We start from the raw sequence: 22,920 nt of genomic DNA, 5'->3' as shown, positions 1-22,920 counted from the left end.
CAGGCTGAAGGAGAATATGCCAAAAAAAAGAAAAAAAAACTGGATTGAACTATATTTTATCAAATAAATGGGAAAACAAGATAATGAACAATTTTTTAACAAAATAATATGAATAGGCCATATCACACATTGAATAAAATATACATAATGTTTCAAAAAAATTTAAGTCTCTAGCGTTCGTATAGCAGTACACAGTTAGTAAAAATCACTCATAATAATTAATTCGTGATGTTCGTTTCATGAAAAATGTATGAAACTATACAAGAGTTTTTGTGATTAGCAGTGTGTTAAGTACGCGCTGAACCTTATTTTTTAACCCCCGACCCAAAAAGAGGGGTGTTATAAGTTTGACGTGTGTATCTGTGTATCTGTGTGTCTGTGTATCTGTGTATCTGTGTATCTGTCTGTGGCATCGTAGCGCCTAAACGAATGAACCGATTTTAATTTACTTTTTTTTGTTTGAAAGGTGGCTTGATCGAGAGTGTTCTTAGCTATAATTCAAAAAAATTGGTGCAGCCGTTTAAGAGTTATCAGCTCTTTTCTAGTTTTCTTGTAGAAAAGAAGGTTACATAACCGTTAGGTTCATAATATTATGTCAATTGACAAAATATGTCAAGCTGTCAAGATGGACGTTGCCTTGATACATAATTATTTATTTGAAAAATATGATGTTTTGGAAAACTCAGATACTTTGTCGGGGGTGTTATAAATTTTTAATTTACACTTGTTTACAGCAAATGGTATGTAATTAAGTCATTTGTTCTCATTTTAATAATGTAGTAAGTACTCAAATAACAAGTAGGTACCTATTTTGCTTTTATAGCTACGTAACATATTTTATGTTAATTAGGTAGATGTTATTCTACGAAAATAATGTTGATTTTGCGAGCTTGCATACGGAATATACAATAGGGCTGCTAATTACAATATGTTTAGCGCGTTTCTTAATTAAAGCACAAAGATTCAAGATGTAGAAAGTTTAAATAACCATGTCTTGTAATAGCTAACGTAAAATTTTATGTTATTATTGTACGAAAAATGCGTCTTTCGTGATCTCGTGAACCGTAATAGATACTCGTAGAGAGTTGAATGTTGAATGTATTGAAAGGGACAATAGAAATACCTACATTAGTATTTCTATTGCCCCTTTAACAACAAATAAAAAAATTAAAAATTGTTCTTTCTTGTACGATGTTGCGAAATCCACGTATGAGAGTCTGACTCGCACTTAACCGATTTTTAGAAATACCGTGGGAACTCTTTAAGTTTCCGGGTTAAAAAGCCTAAATACTTCGCCGAGATGCATGTTATCTCTGTATTCCTGTATCTATCAAAAATGTCGTCAAAACAAATGGGTCTTGAAAAACAGACAGACAGAAACTTTCCCATTTAAAATGTAGATATGGATGTACCAGCCATGAACATTAATGATCTCTAGTCATTGTATTGGAAGGGATGTCGGACTGTTAGAGTGTGTTCCTATTCGGTCGTGACGACAGAATATAGTCGTGCAGTTTAAAGCGCCATGGCTTGTACAATTGGAATTGGTTCACAAATAAGACGCCACGACTGATACTGTCGATGACTTTTTTTGCTGTGACAACAGATTGTCGCGATAATGGGAATAGCTAGCGACGACAGTCGTCCAACGATAAAACGGTTGCGACATAGTGGGAACGCGGCCTAACGAGCTTCTGACGAAGCCTCCAGTGACCTCTTAACAAGACAACTAATGGAATTCGAATACTAATGCTTACAACGCGCAACGGTTTGATATTATTCATTGCAAGTTGAAACTGTGTAGCTTTATTTATAAAACCGGTAAGTACGAGTCGGACTCGCGCTCAAAGGGTTCCGTAACATCGTATAAGATATAACAAACACTTTTATGTTCAACACGCAAGTTAATAACGGACAATGATTTAGTAAACTAATTTTTCTTGATCAATGCCATTTTAGCTATTTTTGTGATATTTCAAATTCACGGTTTTCAGATTTTTACTTGTGCTATAAGACATTGCTACCTGCCAAAACATGATTCTAGGTCACAGAGTCATTCCAGGATAGAGAGAACACAGATAGACAACGAAGTGATTCTATAAGGATTCCTTTTCCGTTCGGAACCCTAAAAATGAAATGAATTCAAAAGCACGTTTATTCTACCTACATGTTTATGCACAGACATTATCCATGTTTACGAATAGGACTTTGTAGTTGGCAAATTTTGAATAGCAAAATCTTTAAAGTCCAAGCGAAAACGGGCAAAATAAATGTGAAAAGAATCTCAATAAATCTTCCCAGTCACATGACAAAGGAAAAAGTATACATTTAAAAGAATTGCGTACAAAACACGTGAAAGGAAATACTTTTTGCTTAAAAGCAATTTATCATTTCTCGTAGAGAACTTGCTGGGAATAAATCATGTAGGTAGTTTTTATTAGGTACTCTAAATCTGTGACTAGAATAAAATATGGTTATTGTGGTGTCCGTAATATATGCGATTTTACGGTTCATCAAAAATACTTCAAAACAGGAGGACTTCGAAAAAGAAAGAGGAGGAGGACTTAAAAAAAAAATCCGGCGAATTGAGAAAATTCATCGGTTTTTTTAATTATACTATTTAATAATCCGATTAAAAAACAACCGACTTCGATATGATAAATAATAATAATCGGTTATGCTTGTATGAAAATTTCAGTTTCCTAAACTATTATAGGTACTTACTGATCGCGAGTGATTTACTCTTATCCATTAGAAGTATTGGTCTGGTCCTCTCTTTTCAAAAAAATTAGTGAGATTTTCAACAAATATAAATACCACAAATATCATGATTTCTATAACAAACCGGACAATAATTAATGACTAATGTTTCAAGAAAGTGGAATAACAGTCAATTTATTTATTTTTTGTTCTGTATCTAATAAGCGGAATGGCTAGAGCAAGTCATCGATCAACATGTTTGTAGTCTAACATAATTGGCAATTTACTCATTGAATCTGCTCGGATGTACAATAACGGCCAACTCAGGTGTATAATGTACATAGGTAACTCGACCGTCGCTTTGGGGAAATTTAGATTAAATTCAGCTGCGAGTATGAAATGTCACTAGCACCACAATGTAACTATTCAAATAATATGTGTATTAAAAGGCCAAGTGCCTATCAAATTGAACGACGTAAACACGGGAAATGGTTGTGAATTTCGTTGGTAGCCGGTAGGTTTTGTCGACAAAAAACAAATCTATAAAGGACGAATTATGTGAATATTTGATATCTTGTCTTATGCGACGAATATCATAACTCGTTTTTCTGAATTTATCTCTGCGTTCACACAGCAGAAATTCGGATAAATTTTTGTTTTTAAGTTTGATATAGGTATTAATATTAATAGAGAAAGTTTTCAAAATGTTTATTCTATAAATGATTCGTTAGTGTAAACTCACTGTAACACTCGAATATAAAAAAATTTCTTATCCGACTGCAAGCTTTTTTCCTTCAAATCCTTTGCTTTAGTATCATTATCATCATCAACCCATCGCCTGCTCGTTAATGAGTACGGATCTCCACTCAGAATGAGAAGGGTATAGGTCATAGTCCACCACGCTTGACCAAGTGCGGATTAGCAGCCTTTATAATAACGTATTTGTTACCTAGTCTTTTTGTCTGGCACTGAAAACCCTGAGACCTCAAGATTGTTGAGTCCTTGTACCAGCAAAATAGACGAGGTTACTCAAAACACAAGTATTGTTCATAATCATAAACAAAGCAATTATTGGCTCGTCATCCTTGATGCCTTGTTGCGGGCTTCCCTCAAAGACCCTGCGGAACAAACCCTTTGTTACATAAAACGCCTCAATCCCGTAAATGGAAACTTAAATTAGTCTCGAAATGCCGCCGCTGGGAGATTTCCTCTCTGATCTTGAATTCCGTAACTTCGCAACATTATGTTCGACTCAAACTTTCCGCAGAAGTGTAATTTATAAGTAACTACCTAACTAGATGATGCCCGCGACTTCGTTCCCGTGGCTATAGGTTTTTAAAAATCTCGTGGGAACTCATTGATTTTCCGGGATAAACTGTAGCTTATGTGTTAATCCAGGGTAAAATCTATCTCAATTCCCAGCCAAATCCGTCCAGTAGTTTTTGCGTGAAAGAGTAACAAACATCCACACATCCATCCATACATAACAAACTTTCACGTTTATAATATTAGTAGGATAAATGAAGAAATTAGCTGTAGGTAGTTTAATATTTTCTTAAGTAACTAGCACTTTTGCTTAGATTCAATTTATCAAGTACAACTACCTATTCGAAGATTTTACTTAAACTTGTGTTTTGAGATTTTACGGACGAAATCATTATTTTCTCCCCTAAGCCACAATTTGATATTGCAAACAGTTTCTCATTACATATAGCAGACGGCTACATCTACAAGAGACCCAGAAAATAGAAATAGAAAGGTTTTTATTCTAATACAAGTGTAAATTAAAAATTTATAACACCCCCGACAAGTGAAGGTTACAGTAACTAGAAAAGAGCTGATAACTTTCAAACGGCTGAACCGATTTTCTTGGCTAAGAACACTTTCGATCAAGCCACCTTTCAAACAAAAAAAAATTAAATTAAAATCGGTTCATTAGTCTATGAGCTACGAAGCCACAGACAGATACACAGATACACGCGTCAAACTTATAACACCCCTCTTTTTGGGTCGGGGGTTAATAATATCCTTAGTTTCTCATTTAGGTATTCAAAATATTATAATAGAACTGACGTTATATTCAGAACGTCTGGTTAACTTTATATATCCTAAATAAAAATCCTTTATGCAAGTCAAATGAATGGGAGCATGATACCACATACCTTTCATGGCTTTTAAAAGGCTGAATGGAGTGGCGGCGGGAGCACTGAAACCTCCAGCCATTTAAATTTTGGCATGGCGTATCTACTTATCTGTTGTACCATGTTTTAAAACTCACATAAATTTTCGTATTATAAGTTTAAAGATTTTATGTTAAAACTAGAGGATGCCCGCGACTACGTTCGCGTGGATTTAGGATTTTAAAGATCCCGTGGGAACTGTTTGATTTTCCGGCACCCATATCAATTACAGGCACGCAAGCAACCTCGGTACCAAATTACATACAAATCGGTTTAGCAGATGGGTCTTTAACTCTTTAGGAATCCCGCGGGAACTGTTTGATTTTTCGGGATAAAAAATAGCCTATGTCCGTCTCCGGGATATAAGCTAACTCTGTACCCAATTTCGTCAGAATCGATTAAACTGTTGGGCCGTGAAAAGGTAGCAGACAGACAGACAGACGTTATTTGCGTTTTCAGCAGTGAAAATCAAGTCCTTCGCCTCCGGGTCTTGCAGAATTTGCCACCGTCTTTGATTTTTTCAATAATGTAGATCAAGGTCTCAAAGAAGAAAAAAAATATTCGGAAACGGAGGGAAGTAATATTAATCGGCAGAAGTAACTCAAAACGACATTTAAATGAGAAAACCACTTCTGCAATTTGTCACGACTCCTTAGAAAGAAAAGCTCCATCAAGGTATTATTAAATGGCTCCATAACTCATCAGCTAAGACATTAAGTTCCCTTAGAAGTTATTACAGGACATTAATTCACCGACACGAATCGGGTCCTACCTTATTGTTGAGCAAGAACACCTAAGAACGGAAATGAGGGAATATAAATAACCAAAAGATGTACCAGATGCCTTCACTTAATGTGACGTAAAGAATTCTAAGTAGAATACTGAATCCATACCTACATACAAATAAAATTGAAGTAGTACTGGTCTGTAATGTGGAAATAACTGCCTTTTATAATGTGATATTTATTTGCGCGATAATGAAGCCCAAAACCTATCCGTATTAAACACTTGGTCTGTATTAGGTAATTGAATTTCTAATTCAATATTCGGTTTTGGGACGTCTCTACACCAAATACCTACCAAAAATTTCAGGTTCGCAATTAATTTTTTATACGAGCAAAGACCCGTGACACCAGGACAGATAGACAAGGACTAATAGGGTAATAGGGCTCAGTTTTCCACGGAACTCTAAAAATCGGCTAGTTTTTCCGCCCGGTCGAGGACACAAATAACAGATAATAATTTTTTTATTTCAATTTTGACTTTTAACGCAATAAAACCTGAAAAATCATTACGTTGCATATTGATAATACGAGTATAATACGACCGCCATACAATTTATTGCGACTTGATACGAATTTATTTAACGTTGTCATCTTTACGCACAATTACATCGAATCGTATAGCGTATTAACTTTATGGATGCCCTGAATCGACCGAGATGGATTCCGCCGAACCAAACCATATTGTCCCTTACATAAAGCGGATTTGGGTGCATTTGCCATTTAGGTCAACGACGTTATGAGATTTTATGAATCCAATTTTGCTAGCTACGGGTTACTGTTTTTTTTTGTTAACTCCAAACCGTTTTGTAAAACAGTCAATGAAATCTCTGATTTCAATGTACGTACCTATTTTTGTCTATTGTGAATATATGTACCTACAAAATTATTATGTAAATATAAATAAGTAATTATTTGAACGATGTTAATTATAATTTTATTTTACTTAATTAAATAATGGCAACGTAATATGCATTGTACCATATTCATATGCATATTCCGGCAAAATAAATTATTATGATAGCGGCAATAGAAAAACACATTCCGTGACATCAACATGTGTGTCATCAACGTTCTATCTGTTACGGTTCGCGAGATACAGTCCGCTGACAGACAGATTGACGAAGCGACGGACGGAAGGACAGGACCTTAATAAAAAGGTTCCGTTGGCACCCTTCGTATACGGAACTCTAAAGAAGTACCGGTAGTTACCTACCCTCATTTTGGTCATAAAATGGAGGCAAACAAAACATATCTCATGATACTGCGGTGCGTGTTTTGGTCATTTAAATAGTCCAAGGCTTGTGTGTCAAATTAAAAATTTAAATTGGATTCGTTTCTATACCACACGAAAATCCCCAGTGACCTGTCTGTTTGCATATAGCGATATTTTTGTTTCGGGAAATTTTCAACATAATAGTCAGTCGATGGCAGGTCTACATAGTAATAACTTAATGCTGATGGAAAGTATATTGTTAAAAATATGAAAATAAAACCTTTATGAGCGAGGTTATAATTTAAACAAATAACGAAATATTTTGTCAATTTTTCCCCACTCAATAAAGAGTAATAGGAACAATGTATTGAGTTTGAAGCGGAAAATTTGCAAACTTATAAACCTAATAAGCTGATTTTCACTTCAGGGAAAACTCACTGGAAGATTAGGCTAATTTATGGTAGTTTTAAAACGGTATTTTTCTCTCTATTTTAACCGGAAAAGCTCGTTATACCAATACCATGATGATTATTATCAATAAATAATTTCTAATATCCCTATATCATTATTATAATATCCCTGAATAATAATAGTGGACCTTTTCTTAGTGCAGAATATATGCAAGGGACCATAATATTTAACTCGTACGCTTATTATTCACAGCTCTTGAAACACCCGCAAATTGTGGAAAAGGTTTTCGCAAACCGTACTGAAATTAGCTGTTAAATATCTGTGGCCACTTCACTGGCACTAATGAATTAAGTTAGAACAATTTAAACCGTTACGTTATTTAAATTATTATTATAAGAAAAGGGTATGATGCTTTTGGAATTTTGACTATGTTACTTTTGGACCTTGATGTTACTCATTTAAAAACCGGCCAGGTGCGAGTCAGGCTCGCGCACCGAGGATTCCGTAGACAGGTATCTTTTCCGACATTTTGCACGATAAATCAAAAACTATTATGCATAAAAATAAATGAATTTTTTTTTAAGAATGTACAGGCAGGTAAATCCCTTTCATAATATGATACCCCAATTGGTATTGGTGTCAATTCCGAGGCCACTGTCCACCTTCGACGGCGAGAGACTAGTGGACTGTATTGGGTGTTAATTTCGAATTTGGAAGGTGTCCACGCGGGTCAAAGGGCACATGAAGGATACAAGGACTCGTGCACTAACCTCGACAGTCTGAAGGCAGGAACAGGCACGCACAAGCACTCGCAGTCCCTCGCACAGGCACAATTCACTTCACGGGACACTCCAGGGGCGTATCTCAGACGAACAGCGGCGATCGCTTATCCACCATCTTGGGTTGAATGAACACGAGGACGCGACTCAATTGTCGTACGTGCGTCTCGCGGAGCGTGCATGACATACTGGCGTCATAAAGACGCGAACATCGTGGCGTTGCAGTTAACACCACGAAGATAGGCGAAAGTGCACGAAGGGAGAATGGAGGGTAGTTAGGAAATAAATGTGGAACACCTTATCACATTACGTTAACCAATAAATAGCCAATAGGTGGCGTCACCATTCCCCCGCCCTTAAAGGGTTGCCTTTAATAGAAATACTACTACTTGAATAGCGGACTGCTTTCAGCAAGCAGTAGAAACTGTATGTATAAATAGGCAATATATAGTACATAAATATATGCTAAATATACATGGCGGTAATATTAAATTTATCAATAGAAATCATGAAATATTAATTAATTATCCTTACCTAATCTAACCTAAACTAAAGTAAAAGAACGGCTCAACGATTAGGTAAGAACTGCCAAACGTAGGAAAGTCTTCCTAGCCGGCCTAATGGACGCTATATGAGCAACGCCGTCTTTAGAACGATGGACCCTGTCTACAACACCTGTCCATCGCTTCTTAATGCATTGGGCAATCTTTTTTATAAAAGAACGGCGAAAATTAAATTTTATGATTAAGCTTTCCCAACATTCAACGCAACGTTGGGAAGCAGGAGGTTGTAACTTGTATGAAATATGAATTTCAGTCGACTTCTCCTTAAAGCGCGAGCGATAATTTTTAAATAAAAAATTAAAAGGTTTATAGCGATACGAACGAGTTGCTTTAGCGTTACGAAGACTGCTCGTATTCTTACCCGCAACTATTCCAACGTGAACGGCGCGAGTAGTCAGATAGGTAAAATTATATGAGAGAAAATATTTACGCCTACGAGTGCCGCGACATTTTATTGGTGTACGGGTTACATGGTCTGCGTAATTGCAGCTTGTCTGCATAAAACCCTTGAGAGCGCGCGAGTCTTTACTGCTCGGCAGATCAACTTCTAGAAGAGAAGAATGCGGCTTTAATTTAACGCGCGTATTATAATTATTTTTGACGCGAGTTAATATTAAACGTCGGTCGGTTAACATTTGGAACCTAGGTCTGAGAGCAGACAAAATAAGTTCTAGTTCGGTGCGTAAATATATTCTATGCTTAGACGCTAGCTTATCCGACAGAAGTTTCTGTTCTGGTATTTCAGAAACAGAGATACCATCCAGTTCCTCAATTGGCAGCTGGGATGGTGCGAGCAATGCTCGCGGAGGCTCATGGAGCGACACGGAATGGTTAGCTGAACTACTAAGCATACCAGCAACATCGGCGGCGACATGCAACTTGGTCGCGTAAGATTTGTCCTTGCGAATGACGTCATGATGCGGGAAAAAATGAGTAGGTATACGCGAACGATCAGACTCGACGCGAGGTGCAAGTGGAATATAATTATTCCGTAAGTATTGGCGGTAAACCTCATTATAAGCCAGCCTCGGCTGGGAGGGGGCTTTAGGTTTACGCTGTAAACACAACAGGTGTTCATAAGCAGGTTTAGCAGAATTACCAATCGCAAATATATTTTTGCGGAAAGGTAATGCAACTGAATGACTATCACCGACGGAAACTCGTGCAGTGATAGTGCTAGATAATCTTTCGCATTCATGGCCAACGGAACCTTGAACGGACGTGCAGGTAAGCTCCTGAAGATTATTTAGATTGCCAGTAGCGGAAGTCGACGAACTACGCACTAAGGCAAGGCAGGCAGTCGTAGTTGACTGAACACTAGTAGGCTTCAGTGCAGGCGCCGAGCCCATGAGAACATAGCCGAATACGGTATGTATAGCCGAGGGCTCGGAAGGCTTTCCGAGTACGACGCCTGGAAGCAATAAATGCGGAAACAGTGAAGACCTTATTAACATGTCAATAGGGCTCGGACTCGCGAACGCATTGTCGGCGAGGTGTAAGTTACTTAAATGCGCGAGCGCGTCTTTATTTATAAGCGACGAAGGCAAGTTTTCTGTTATATGATCTACGACCAGTGCTGAAATATCGAATTTAATGTTCGTATTATACTTAGAATGTAATTGCACGGACACCGACTTACTTGTAGGTTTTTCTGAGCCACCGAAACCCTTAACAATTGTGTGTAGGGTATCGTTTTGGCGAATATTCAAGCGCGTACAACAATCAGCTGAAATAAAGTTAGCTTCAGCCGCGGTATCTAACAAACAACGTAATAGGTGAGTGTTTTCCTTACTATCGTAGGCTATGACTTGAGCCGTTGCGAGTAAAACCGAAGTAGGCATATTACATTGCTCGCGAGGTACCGATGAACTATCATTGCACGATGTTTGCGACGCGGCAATGGATCTCGTACATAATACGACGCTCTCATTCAAAGTTACCGTTGGACCGGTTCTAACGACCGCGGCCGAGCGCACGGGCTGTATGACGGCCGGCAGCGGCGCCTGCGCATCGCTCGACGCGGCGGGCGCGGTGCCTAGCGGCTCAGTGGTTACAGTGTCGGGCATGCCACTGGAGGTAGTGGGGTTCGAATCTGACGCAGTAATGTGGAGCCAGGTCGAGTGCCTTAGGTTACACTTTTTACAATTCGTATTTGAATTGCAGCGCGAAACCTGATTGTGCTTATTGGAAAGACAATTTACGCACGCGTTGCATTGTTTAACTAATTGGAAGCGTTCTTCTGGAGAAGCTTGCACAAATCGCGGGCATTTGAATAAATGTTGATGAGTTATATTATCACACAAACATTTAACAGCGGGTTTATTATTGTTAACCGTGGTTACAAAGGCTAGTTTTTGAGTAGAAGCATTTTTCTTATTAGCTGTGCTTCCACGATCGACAACCTTCTTTGTATCACTGCTCGGAGACGCTGGAGACAAGCGCTGCATTATTTTAGATTGATTTTTAATAAAATTAACTAAATCTTCGAAGGTAGGTATCGAAGACGAATCACCTAGCCGTTCGAAAGTACGTATAGAATCTGAATCTATTTTCTTAAGCGCGATATGTAATACAATAAAATCTGTCAAATCAGGTAGCTTAAGATTTTTAAGGCCCCTATAGGCCGCCACAAACTTTTCTATAAATAAATCAAAGTTATCAGCAGAGGCACTTATAGATTTAAATTCTAACAACTGATCTAAATAAGTAGCAGCTATCATTCGTTTATCGTCATATTTGTCTATGAGAGTTTGCAACAACAAAGAATAATTCTCGGCGCAGGGTGTTATTCCTGAGCATGCGCTAAGCGCTTTCCCCGTCAGTTTACCGAGAAGATAATACATCCTCTCCGAATCAGTAAGAGTTGTATTATCGTGTATAGTCGATTTAAAATTGGCATAAAATAAAGGCCATGAAAGAATATCACCGTCAAATGACCTCAATTCGATAGGTGGCAAAGTTGGCTTATTTTTACGTAACGACGCTTCTTTGCTTTGAGTTTGAGGGCTAATCTGCGAACTCACTAATTTAATATGACCATACAACTCGTCAAAGGAAATTAAGCAATAATATTGAGGTGTCGCATCAGGATCAATCGTTAATAAACGGTCATTATATTGATCTACAAGTTTTTGAAACTCAGTACGAAGCGTATCTAATGTGACAACCGAGCTAAGAAAACTTTCCTTTACATCCGCGTTTGTATGTACGTTTTTCGAAGAATCATAAATATTTTGGATTCTTTGGAAAATAACGTTTCGTTTAGCCTCTAACAATGTTAACTCCCTATCTTTTGGAATCGAGGAAGCGGTTCCTAAACCTTTATTCTTGTCCGCCATGTTTACACGAATAAATTAATTGAACGCGTAAACCGGGTGGATATCGCTTGTTAGTGAACTAAGCGGTAATGCAACGTCGCACGATCCGACCGTAAAATATGTGGGTACCTAGGTCGGTTGCGATTTGCGAGACGAAATATTATGAATTTACGTATAATTTATTTAATAAATATGCAATATATTATTAAATACACAAATCTATAATTATATACGTATGGGGAATGCCTACAACTCAATTATTGTGGCGTAGATACGATATATGATCGTTGTAAATGCGTGACAAATATTATGCCACGCCCTATAAAATACATATATAGGATATATAATATAAAATAGACTTATTAGGCAATTCTAATAAGAGCGGGTGCGTTTGTTAGGTCAAACCAGAGGGATGGATCAGCAATTTAGATCGCAGTCGCCACGTAGTTGACGAAACAAAGTTCGAAAGATCCGGCTTCGAACGGAACACAAGAAAGAATGGTGTCAATTCCGAGGCCACTGTCCACCTTCGACGGCGAGAGACTGAGTGGACTGTATTGGATGTTAATTTCGAATTTGGAAGGTGTCCACGCGGGTCAAAGGGCACATGAAGGATACAAGGACTCGTGCACTAACCTCGATAGTCTGAAGGCAGGAACCGGCACGCACAAGCACTCGCAGTCCTTCGCACAGGCACAATTCACTTCACGGGACACTCCAGGGGCGTATCTCAGACGAACAGCGGCGATCGCTTATCCACCATCTTGGGTTGAATGAACACGAGGACGCGACTCAATTGTCGTACGTGCGTCTCGCGGAGCGTGCATGACATACTGGCGTCATAAAGACGCGAACATCGTGGCGTTGCAGTTAACACCACGAAGATAGGCGAAAGTGCACGAAGGGAGAATGGAGGGTAGTTAGGAAATAAATGTGGAACACCTTATCACATTACGTTAACCAATAAATAGCCAATAGGTGGCGTCACCAGGTATAGTTATCTTACTTTGAAAATTGATACATATTTTTTTTTTTGTAATGTAGCCACAAATTCACGGTTTTCGGATTTTTTCTTTTAGTGCTACCAGCCAAATTTCATGATTCTAGATCAACGGGAAGTACCCTATAGGTTTTCTTGACAGACACGACAGACGGACGACTGACAGAGGGACAGACAACAAAGTGATCCTATAAGGGTTCCGTTTTTCCTTTTGAGGTACGGAACTCTACAAACTATAAAGCTCTTTTGAATCTCTTGACGAAATTTTTAGGTTAAAAGTGAAGTAGGGAGGATCTATTTATGGTTGTTCAAATTGTGAATTTATTATTCCTAAATTGGCTCAGGTCCGATTTATTTAGCAGATTCGCCATGGCTAGTAATAACCCTGCTGGCAAATCTTGCCATCAAGCGATTCAGAGCTTGGGTACTATCATTATCATCATTATTATATCAGCCTGCGGATGTCAACTGTTGAACAGCCTTCCTTAGTGAGCGCATCTATAGCCTTCTTCATCCAATCGCTTCCCGCCACCTTGTTTACATCGTCGGTCCATCTTGCTAGAGGGCACCTCACAGAACGCTTACTTAAATTGGCAGTCTCCACTCTAGAACTTTCCGGCTCCAGAGGCCTTCGCTGATCTGTTTGGCTCGATTGCTTGGCTATGTCAGTTGCTAGGTCATTTTTCATGCGAATTACTTAATTTAGAATCTTATCCTTCAGAGAAACTCCCAGACAGGATGCGTATTTTAGCGCTGCGTAGTAGCGTTATAGCGTCCCGTTTTAACGTCGCGCGAGGCTTCGTCAAACAGAACGCTTTAGCGCGCGTTAGGGCACTGACTCGACGACACCGCGCCGCCATTTCGCCATTCGCCAAAGCGTAGTGCAGATCGATAGCAGTGTGAAGAGTTTGTTCGTTATGGAGATGTCGAGTGATTCAGATGTGGAAGAATTATTACTTTTATATGCTTTATCACGGTCACAGAGAAAAAGAGTATGGGTGCACGACATCAATCAAAAGAGAAAGGATTTAGGAGAGTATCATCGTTTGTGTCGTGAGCTTGCATCACATGAAGATCGTTTTTTTACATACTTTCGTATGTCTCAAGATTTATTCGAAGAACTACATGAACTGCTCATCCCAAAAATAAGCAAATGTACCACAAACTGGAGGACACCTATTTCTACAAGAGAAAGACTTGTAATCTGTCTAAGGTAAGAAATATTTATTTTTTTAAATACATGTTCATTGCGTTATTATTATGAAAATCAATCAAAATCAGCTGAGTTGTAATCAGAAGTCGATGCTCCAAAATTAGTTACATGTAGAATATCGATTTCGCGTAGTGGTTGACGTAGCTGCTCAGGCTGTTGCAGGTATGATGAAGTACTGTTAGATAAATCTATAACAGCTACTGGGGATGAATCTTCGGGAACAGAATTGGGTACTGCATAGCAGACGGAGTCTTCGGTACTAATAATGGAATAGTGTGGTGAATTCAATATCTGGACGTTTTCTTGCAGTTCCTCTGTTTCTATGCTTGCAAATAACTTGGCTAGTTCTACTTTGGCTTTTATCTGTTTGTCTTTGGAAAAACTTTTAAATGTTTGGGCATAACTTTGGAATAGGTGATCTATGGCATCATACTCTTGTTTTTTCTTATTTTGAAGAAAATTTATAACTTTATCCATTTCGCTGTCAGTTTTTTTTATTTTCTTAGCTCGTGAACTATTTGTGTCATTTGTTTGGGGCGTCTCTAGCGGAGGTGTTTCTGGCGGGGGTGCGCTTTGTGTTCTTGGTGGAGGTGTCTGTGGTGGAGGCGTCTCTGGAGATTGAGTTTCTATAGCTGACGATGTTTCTGGTGTAGGTTCTCGAATATTTGAAGTTCTTTCTCGATCTGTCAGAGTTGAGTCAAGGAACTGTAACTGGGAAGCCCAAGGCCATTTTGTAAATTTTTTTGCAGCTTGTCCTGTAGTACCTGCAACCTCTTTTTTGTATCTCATATAATTGTCCCTCAAGCTCTTCCATTTTTTTTTAGCTACTTCACCTATAAAATAAACATAAATTGTATTATTTTGTTTCAGGTACTTAGCTACGGGTGATTCACATCAGACCATAGCCTTCTCCTTCCGAGTAGGTCGTTCAACAGTCGGTGGTATTGTAAAAGAAGTCTGTACAGAAATCTGGAATACATTACAACCAGAATATATGCCATCGCCTACTGAAGAGACATGGAAACAATCAGAGAAGGGTTATAGGGAAACCTGGAACTTCCCGAATTGTGTCGGTAGTATTGATGGGAAACATGTCTCTATAAAGTGTCCCCAAAATAGTGGATCAGAATATTTTTGCTACAAGAAGTTTTTTTCTGTAGTTCTTCTTGCTATAGTCGATCCATGTTACAAATTCACCGTCATAGATGTCGGTAGTTACGGGCGGCAAAGTGATAGTGGTATATTCGAGAACTCAATATTTTATCGGCAATATATCCACGGAAAATCTCTGCTGCCAGATAAACCTCTTCCAGGCACCGAGGAGCCCGTACCTCATGTACTTATCGGCGACGAAGGTTTTGCTTTAAAAACATATTTGATGCGTCCATTCCCAAGAGCCTTAGCCACACAAGACGAAAGAAAAACAAATTTTAATAAAAGACTTTGCAGGGCACGTCGGGTGGTTGAAAATACATTCGGAATATTAGCACAAAAATGGCGCATTTTTTTACGACCTATTGACTGTGATGTGGACACATCAATTGATATTATTAAAGCTGCATGTTGTTTACATAATTACTTGCGAACAAAACAAGGTACAGCGATATTAACTCCGGAGTCGGAAGATGAAAACGCACCTATGCGTGCTTTAATAACTCATCGTCCAACAAATAGAAGATCAACGACTGCAGCATTCGAAACTCGTGAACAATTTGTGTCTTATTTTAATCAATAAACGAATTTTTTTACTTACCAGTTTCATTAATTTCTTTTCCGATTTGTGCCCACAATTTTGCCTTCATTGATATATCTTTATATGAACTATCCTTCGTATTATATAAGCATGGATATTTTCTAACCAATTCTATCAAATTTTCGATCATTATGCAGTATTTTATTATTATTTTACGCCTATTCACTCCGACGCTAAAATAAAATTTGTAAAAAAATACAACACCCGACGTTAAAAGCGTCCTAACGCCGCGACAGAGCGTTGCGTACTGCTAGCGCCGGCGCTCTGTTTGACGGTATTGTACGATGGTAGTACAACACATCTAAAGGCCCCAGTACACAATGGCCCATGCGGGCCCACTACAGGCCATCGCCATTGTGTACAGGGGGTAATGGTATATGATGGCGGACAATTGTCAATCGTGGCGCGCAATCGGGGAGTTGTCGGTTTTTTGGGCACACTTCAAAGGAATCGTGGCGTAGCGTGGCCTGTGGTGTTTACACAATCGGCCATTGTTTAGTTCGTCACCGGCCGCTGACCGGGATAGTACGCAGCCGTAATTACTTCGACGTCCATCGCAAGTGGTTTGCCAGGCAGCAATGAGCCATGCGCCATTGTGTGAACACCAAGTGATCGTGGCCTACAATTGTGCATTGCAAAGCGTGGCCCATCACAGACCATTGTGTACTGGGCGCTTTAGCGTCATAGCGCGGCGTCAAGTTAACGCTCTGACGCGCGCTAAGTACGCGTCCTGTCTGACAAAGCCTTAATAAAGTAGCGAGAAAAGTATAACCTCTTTTAAGATTGAGAACTTGATCCTTGCATTTCAATTTCCTCAAACATTCCAAAATCCCTTCATACGAGATTACCTTGAAGGTAACTTAAGCCTCTGGGAATGTAACGTGATAAAGGTAATGCTAGTAATTTACATAACTCCGTCTACCAGGGAATTTAAACGGTGTGTGCTCTCCGTGGCCTTTTGATCTAAATAATATTGAAACTTAGTATTGAAAAGATATAAAACTTTGCATATTGTGTACAGACCTTTCGTATGCAATATTTGAAAGTGGCGTCTCTCAAATCCTGAACTGCTTAGGTATAGTAACTAGTAGTCAGATCCAAATCCAAGAGAATTTAATTTTATCTTATTCTATATTATTAATTCTATATTATAATTATATTATTATTATTTTATCTTATTCTATATTATAATTATATTATTTATCTTATTCTTATTATTAATTAGTCCTTGACTGCGACCGCACATCGATCGTTGTAAGTAATATTTAATAAAAAAAACGCGTATTTTCCCTAATGACTTGAAATTTTAAACATTATCTCATAGAGGGGCAGAAGGGTATTAAAATAGCAAGACTAAATAGCAGTAAATATTTATTTTAATAGACAAAAATTAAAATATTATGTTTTCTAGAAATAAATAAATAAATATTCGATTGCTATATTGAAAGGTTACACGATACTTAATTAATCTCAGTTAGTCAGTCAGTCAATTGAAGAATTGAATACGATATTTTATGATCCATAGTCTTTTTAACCTTCGACCTAAAAAGAGGGGTGTTATGAGTTTGACGTGTGTATCTGTATATCTGTATGTGGCATCGCAGCTCCTAAACTAATGAACCGATTTTAATTTAGATTTTTTTTGTTTGAAAGGTGGTGTGATCGAGAGTGTTCTTAGCTATAATTCAAGGAAATCGGTTCAGGCGTTTGAAAGTTATCAGCTCTTTTCTAGTTACTGTAACCTTCACTTGTCGGGGGTGATATACATTTTTAATTTACACTTATATCATGCAGCGATGCAGCCTAAATAGTAATAAATACGGCCCAGTGTGAATTCGTAACGGGTCCAATAATTCCAGCTGGCAATACGCCAAACATCGACACCCGTGGGACTGGCAACCAGCAAAACTACTTATATCAATTCCTGCGGGCATACTCCTATGTTTACACTGTCGGAGACCTTTTCTTGGAATGTGTATTTTTGTTATTGCTTTTCAGTTAAGTAAATACCTACAATCGGAAGAAGCAGGGAAAATAAATAAAAACAACATTTTTAATTAAGTATAAAGTTGCCTTTTCTGCTCTGTGGAATGGTTACTATACTAGGTATGGGTCATACCGAGCAAAATATTTTGTGGCAGCAACTTGCATATAATTCACAGATACAATATTATAATTTGATGGCAAGTGTATATTTTGACATAGATTTTTGTTCGGAATGACCCATTCTAATTTTGTAGTAGCTAGGTACATAGAGGTCGTTGGACGGTGCATACAAAAGCGAGATAACCTTTTGGATTAGCACAGGTTCAAATGTTTATTTTGAAAGGTTTAATTAAATCTTTATGTAGTTAACTCTTTTATCCAGATCAACTAACATGCGAAACGTATTTGTTACTCACTTATTAGTTTTTTAGGGTTCCGTACCACAAAAGGAAAAAAGGAACCCTTGTAGGATCACTTCGTTGTCTGTCTGTCTGTATGTCTGTTGTAAATGTCAAGAAACCTATATGGTACTTCTCGTTAACCTAGAATTATGAAAGGCAGGGTCTTATAGCACACGCACGGGGAAAAATCCGAAAACCGTGAATTTGTAATATCACAAAAAAAAGTGTTCATGAACAAATATTTATTGGTTTCAACTTTCTAAGTAAGATTGATATAGGTACCAAGTGGGGTATCATAACGAAAGGGCTTTACTTGTACATTCTAAAACCGATTTTTATTTATTTTTATGTATAATAGTTTTTGATTTTTCGTCCAAAATGTTGAAAAAATACGACTGTATGTTGTACGGAGCCCCCGGTACGCGAGTCTGATTCGGACTTGGCTGATTTTTTACATCTGAATGCAGCATACAATAATGACTACCTACTTAAATAAAACGGAAACATTCACCACATTTCCTGTGAGTAAAGTTTTACTTGTTGTTCTTAGTTGTACGTATACTTAATGTAATTACTTCCATAACTGATAAGTGTTCGTACGATAAGCTTTGTATGTGTACGAACTTAAATACAACTTTGCCAATTTAAGTCAGCGTAACTTTTAGGATTACATAATATCATGAGCAGAAGGCGTATTAACCAGGTTTCTAATTTCTATATTGTAAATAGAGAAAACTTTGGTGTTTGTGTTATCATAATATTATCTACATGTGAGAAGTTGGTGAACAATCGGTATTGTTGCATGAAATTTTATAGGAAGAGTAAAAAACCGGTCAAGTGCGAGTCGGACTCACACGCAAAGGGTTCCGTACCATCGTAAAAGGTATACCGCTCCACCTAACACAGTACATGAATAAAAGCTTCAAAATTATCAAGGAAGTAAGCCTATGAATTTGTGGTTGTCTAATGCCGTGAATAAATAGGATTTATTGTAATCCTCAGCCATCCACAAAGCTTACGCAGTTGATGCGGTGCAAAGCTATTGAGTATTATTGGCACCCAGTAAGTCGACGTATCGACAGAGAGACCGGATAAAGCTCCGAGCCAGGCTTTTCCCAACACGTAAAGCCAATCCAAACTTCTTTCTGACAGACACCGTATGTTTCACTCTGGCACATAGAAATATAATATGGCTTACGGCTTACTGTACTTACGAATTTATTTGATTCGTTATTTAGCTTGTTAACTTAAATCTAAAAGTAAGTTTTGGATACGAAATAAGGATATATATACAAAATGTATAATGTCGCACACATTTGTAAAAATAAATATTGTTACGGAAATTAAATTGTATAAATAACAACATAATCGAATTAATCAAACCAAAGTGTTCTCTTTTCAGCAAAATCTTTGCAGAGACGTATACATATAGTAAATACAAAAACTTAATTATACCTAGACATAAGTCTTCATTGATTTAAAATGCAGTTATTATTAATATGTCTAATTTTATTTTTTGTATAGATTCAGCAATAGTTAATTAACAGTAAATTAAATTATATATCTAACAAGTATAAGATGTAATTGAGATAAGAAAATCAAGAAACAATACGCTCCCAAACTTAATTAGTCCTTCCCAAGAATCTTGAATCGACCGTAAAATATGCCGGAGGCTCCATTCTGTGGTGAAATTAGTCGTTAAACAGCTGCGGCCGTCAAACGGGGTTTAATTAATGATGTGGTACGCGATCCACTTGAAGAATATAAATTGAAATAGTGCTCTCAAAACCTAATCACAGCATTAAATCAGAAATGTTTTCACCCGTTGGATTTCATGTTATGTGATAGTTAAAGGCTAAAAAGTGTTGTTAAATACAAAGAAAAATTCAATGTACGTGCCCTGTGTCCAACCCTATTCTTTTTCTGTCTTCTCAGTAGAATTTACATTCCAAACCGGTTATAAAGTCTAGACTAAACTACACTGAGAGCAATCTCCTTCTAATTTTCTCTTTCCAAAAGCGTTTTCTTAAAAGGGTGAATTTTTCCTTTATCGATGAACTACTGAATTGGAAAACTGCAAAATTCCTGCCGTAACCGGAAAGGAAAAGTTCTTCCTCTTGAATGAAAATGCTTTTGGAAGGAGAAAATCAGAAGGAACGTAGTCTCTCAGTGTAAGAGCCACAGGTTGGTTTACGTGAAATAAAAATATTTGAATGTGAATTATTGTGAAGTTCATGCTACGAATACATATGAGTAGATGTTTTATATTGCTATAGCAACTTCAAGCATCTCTTGTTTATTAATTTTGTAGTGTAAATTTTTAACATTGAATACCCGTCTTATATATTTTACATATTTATTTCAGTAAAGCCACTATAATCCGCTTAACAGCACAATTGGTGAGTGAGGCTGAGATTTCCTATAGAGCGTACATTGCCTTATCATATACATCATATACATTGACATAAAGTCCATTACATAGTCTTAGGACTTTTCTCAGACTTTTCTTAGGCTGAGATTTTTGACTTTGCTATGGTTTAAGACGGAATTAAAACGAGATAGGTGTATCTGAGAGACAAAAAACTGTCTTGTTTTAGATAGAATAAGAACAAAGTCATATACTCAAGGTATACATCTCAGCTCAGCAGCCCAGCCATGGAAATTGTATTCCAACCATTCGCGCATACTTCCTTTTTTTTTCACGGGTCGCGTGGTTAAAAATTCGCGGGGTCTCTCCGTCACTCACTCCATACAAACGTAGTTCGTCTCTCATTGGAATACTAACCAATCATACTCAATGGAATTTTGTACAAACATTCCGGGAACTAGACGACTAGGGAACTAGTGACGGAAGGAGTCCTGTTAAGTCTGAGTAAAGTCAAAGCACGCTCTATAGACCTCAGCCTGATTATTTAAAATTAAGTCCCAAAATTCAGAAGGCTCAGAGTTCACCCAAAATTTGTTAAGCGGTAAATTGGGAGCGTCGAACCGTTCAGTAATCCAATAGTAGGCGCTGTTATGTAGATTGCGAGGATTAACTTCATCAGTTTATATAAACACCTAGCATATGTATAATACATGATCTACATAATATATCCTCGAAGAGATAACCTATGAAACGTTATGCGACATGCCACAAAATTAAGGGGTTGAACTCCAGTATTACATTGGTAAACTTTGTTGGCGCTATGCCTATTTGTGTTAGCTGTAGGTTCTAGATAATTAAGTGACTTGTGGGAATGTAAGAGACTAATCTAAGGACAACCTCTAAGTAGTATGTTTTTACACTAAAAAATATGCTCTAGGTAAGACAAAGTACTCGTAACATAACAGGTGCCTTCGCATTTCGCAGACCAATATCACACTAATATTATAAAGGCTAAAGTATGTGTGTGTATGTTTTTTACTCCTTCATGCAAAAACTACTGGACGGATTTGGCTGAAATTTGGAATGGAGATAGATAATATCCTGGATTAGCACATAAGCTACTTTTTATCCCGGAAAATCAAAAAGTTCCCACGGGATTTCGAAAAACCTAAATCCACGCGGGCAAAGTCACGGGCATCGGCTAGTATAGACCGTGGAATAAAAGTAGGTGAAAATCAGGCACCGCTTCTCATGAACGATAGCTCTGGAGTCAAAAGTGTCTTCATTATTGTATCCACATTGTAACCTACAGCAACAAGTTTGCATGCGGTAATTTTTTTTTTTATAAGTAATTAGTAAGTGGAATGCTTACGCCATAGATGTAAAGCTATTATACTTAGATTCACCTACCGCGTACAAATGCGTCAGTGCGCTAAAGGCTTCATCTTTCAGCAAAAGTTTTTCGTTTTATGTAAAAATTTATACACTAATTTACGTAAAATTTAACGTAAAAATTACTAATATATTTTCAAGTATATGTACGTGCCTCACTTCAAAATGTTAAAGGTCCATCTGATAATAATTTGTCAAAGCGATAAAGGATGGTCGTTGAACCGTTCACTACTCCGTAATAGACGCGTTATTTAGATTGACACGATTGAGTTAAGTTTGCCCTTCTTGAGTATCCAGTTAATCAATATTGATAAAGTTAACCGACGATTGGAGCCTTTGATCATTAAAGTACCATCGAAGACTGAACGCAGTATTATTTATATCAATGTTACCAATATTGACTTCGATACATTAAATACAAAGAACAATACAATTTTTGTAATATGTACAAACATTTATTTTCTACTTAACTAGCGATTCGTCTTGGCTTCGCACGAGTAGCTTGAAAGGAACTATTCTATATGCTATAGGTAATAGGTATATTTATTTTTCATGACTAACTCTTTATGGGATCATACCGGTAGCTTCTTTTAAGTGTTCAAAAATTGTGGCATAACCTTCTTAGGTAATCCTTCTTTGAGTTTTCCCCTCCAATAAGGGTGCCTTCAAGTTAAGAGTGAATAGGCATCATTCAGGCAAATGCTACAACTTATCATCACTTGCCAGAAGGTCTATAGTGAGCTAGTCTATAAATGAAAAAAATATTTTAAAAAGTTTTAATGTCACAGACAAATGGGGAATGCAAGTTTTATACTTACTATTAAATAAATTTTATAGAAGAGAAAGAAGTATTTACATA

The 22,920-nt window shown here is 37.5% G+C and overlaps 2 protein-coding genes across 2 annotated transcripts in view; one reads left to right on the top strand and one right to left on the bottom strand.

The window, feature by feature from the left end:
- The window catches only part of LOC123880960, a 75,691-nt gene that overhangs the window by 10,267 nt on the left and 42,504 nt on the right, over window positions 1–22,920 (bottom strand). The window lies entirely within an intron of this gene.
- Window positions 13,686–15,909, top strand: LOC123881264 (protein ALP1-like). The gene is made up of 2 exons (XM_045929974.1): window positions 13,686–14,161; window positions 15,032–15,909. Exons 1-2 carry the CDS (start codon window positions 13,866–13,868, stop codon window positions 15,894–15,896), a joined length of 1,161 nt encoding a protein of 386 aa, XP_045785930.1. The 5' UTR covers window positions 13,686–13,865; the 3' UTR covers window positions 15,897–15,909.

This window comes from Maniola jurtina, chromosome 1 (genome assembly GCF_905333055.1).
Source record: "Maniola jurtina chromosome 1, ilManJurt1.1, whole genome shotgun sequence".
Lineage (NCBI taxonomy): Eukaryota > Metazoa > Arthropoda > Insecta > Lepidoptera > Nymphalidae > Maniola > Maniola jurtina.
This window is presented reverse-complemented; position numbering and strand designations above follow the sequence as displayed.

Excerpts from the sequence above, each read along its gene's own strand:
- LOC123881264 (XM_045929974.1), top strand. The coding sequence starts at position 13,866 with ATGGAGATGTCGAGTGATTCAGATGTGGAAGAATTATTACTTTTATAT. Across the intron at positions 14,162-15,031 it reads AGACTTGTAATCTGTCTAAG|GTACTTAGCTACGGGTGATT; the intron begins GTAAGAAATATT and ends ATTTTGTTTCAG.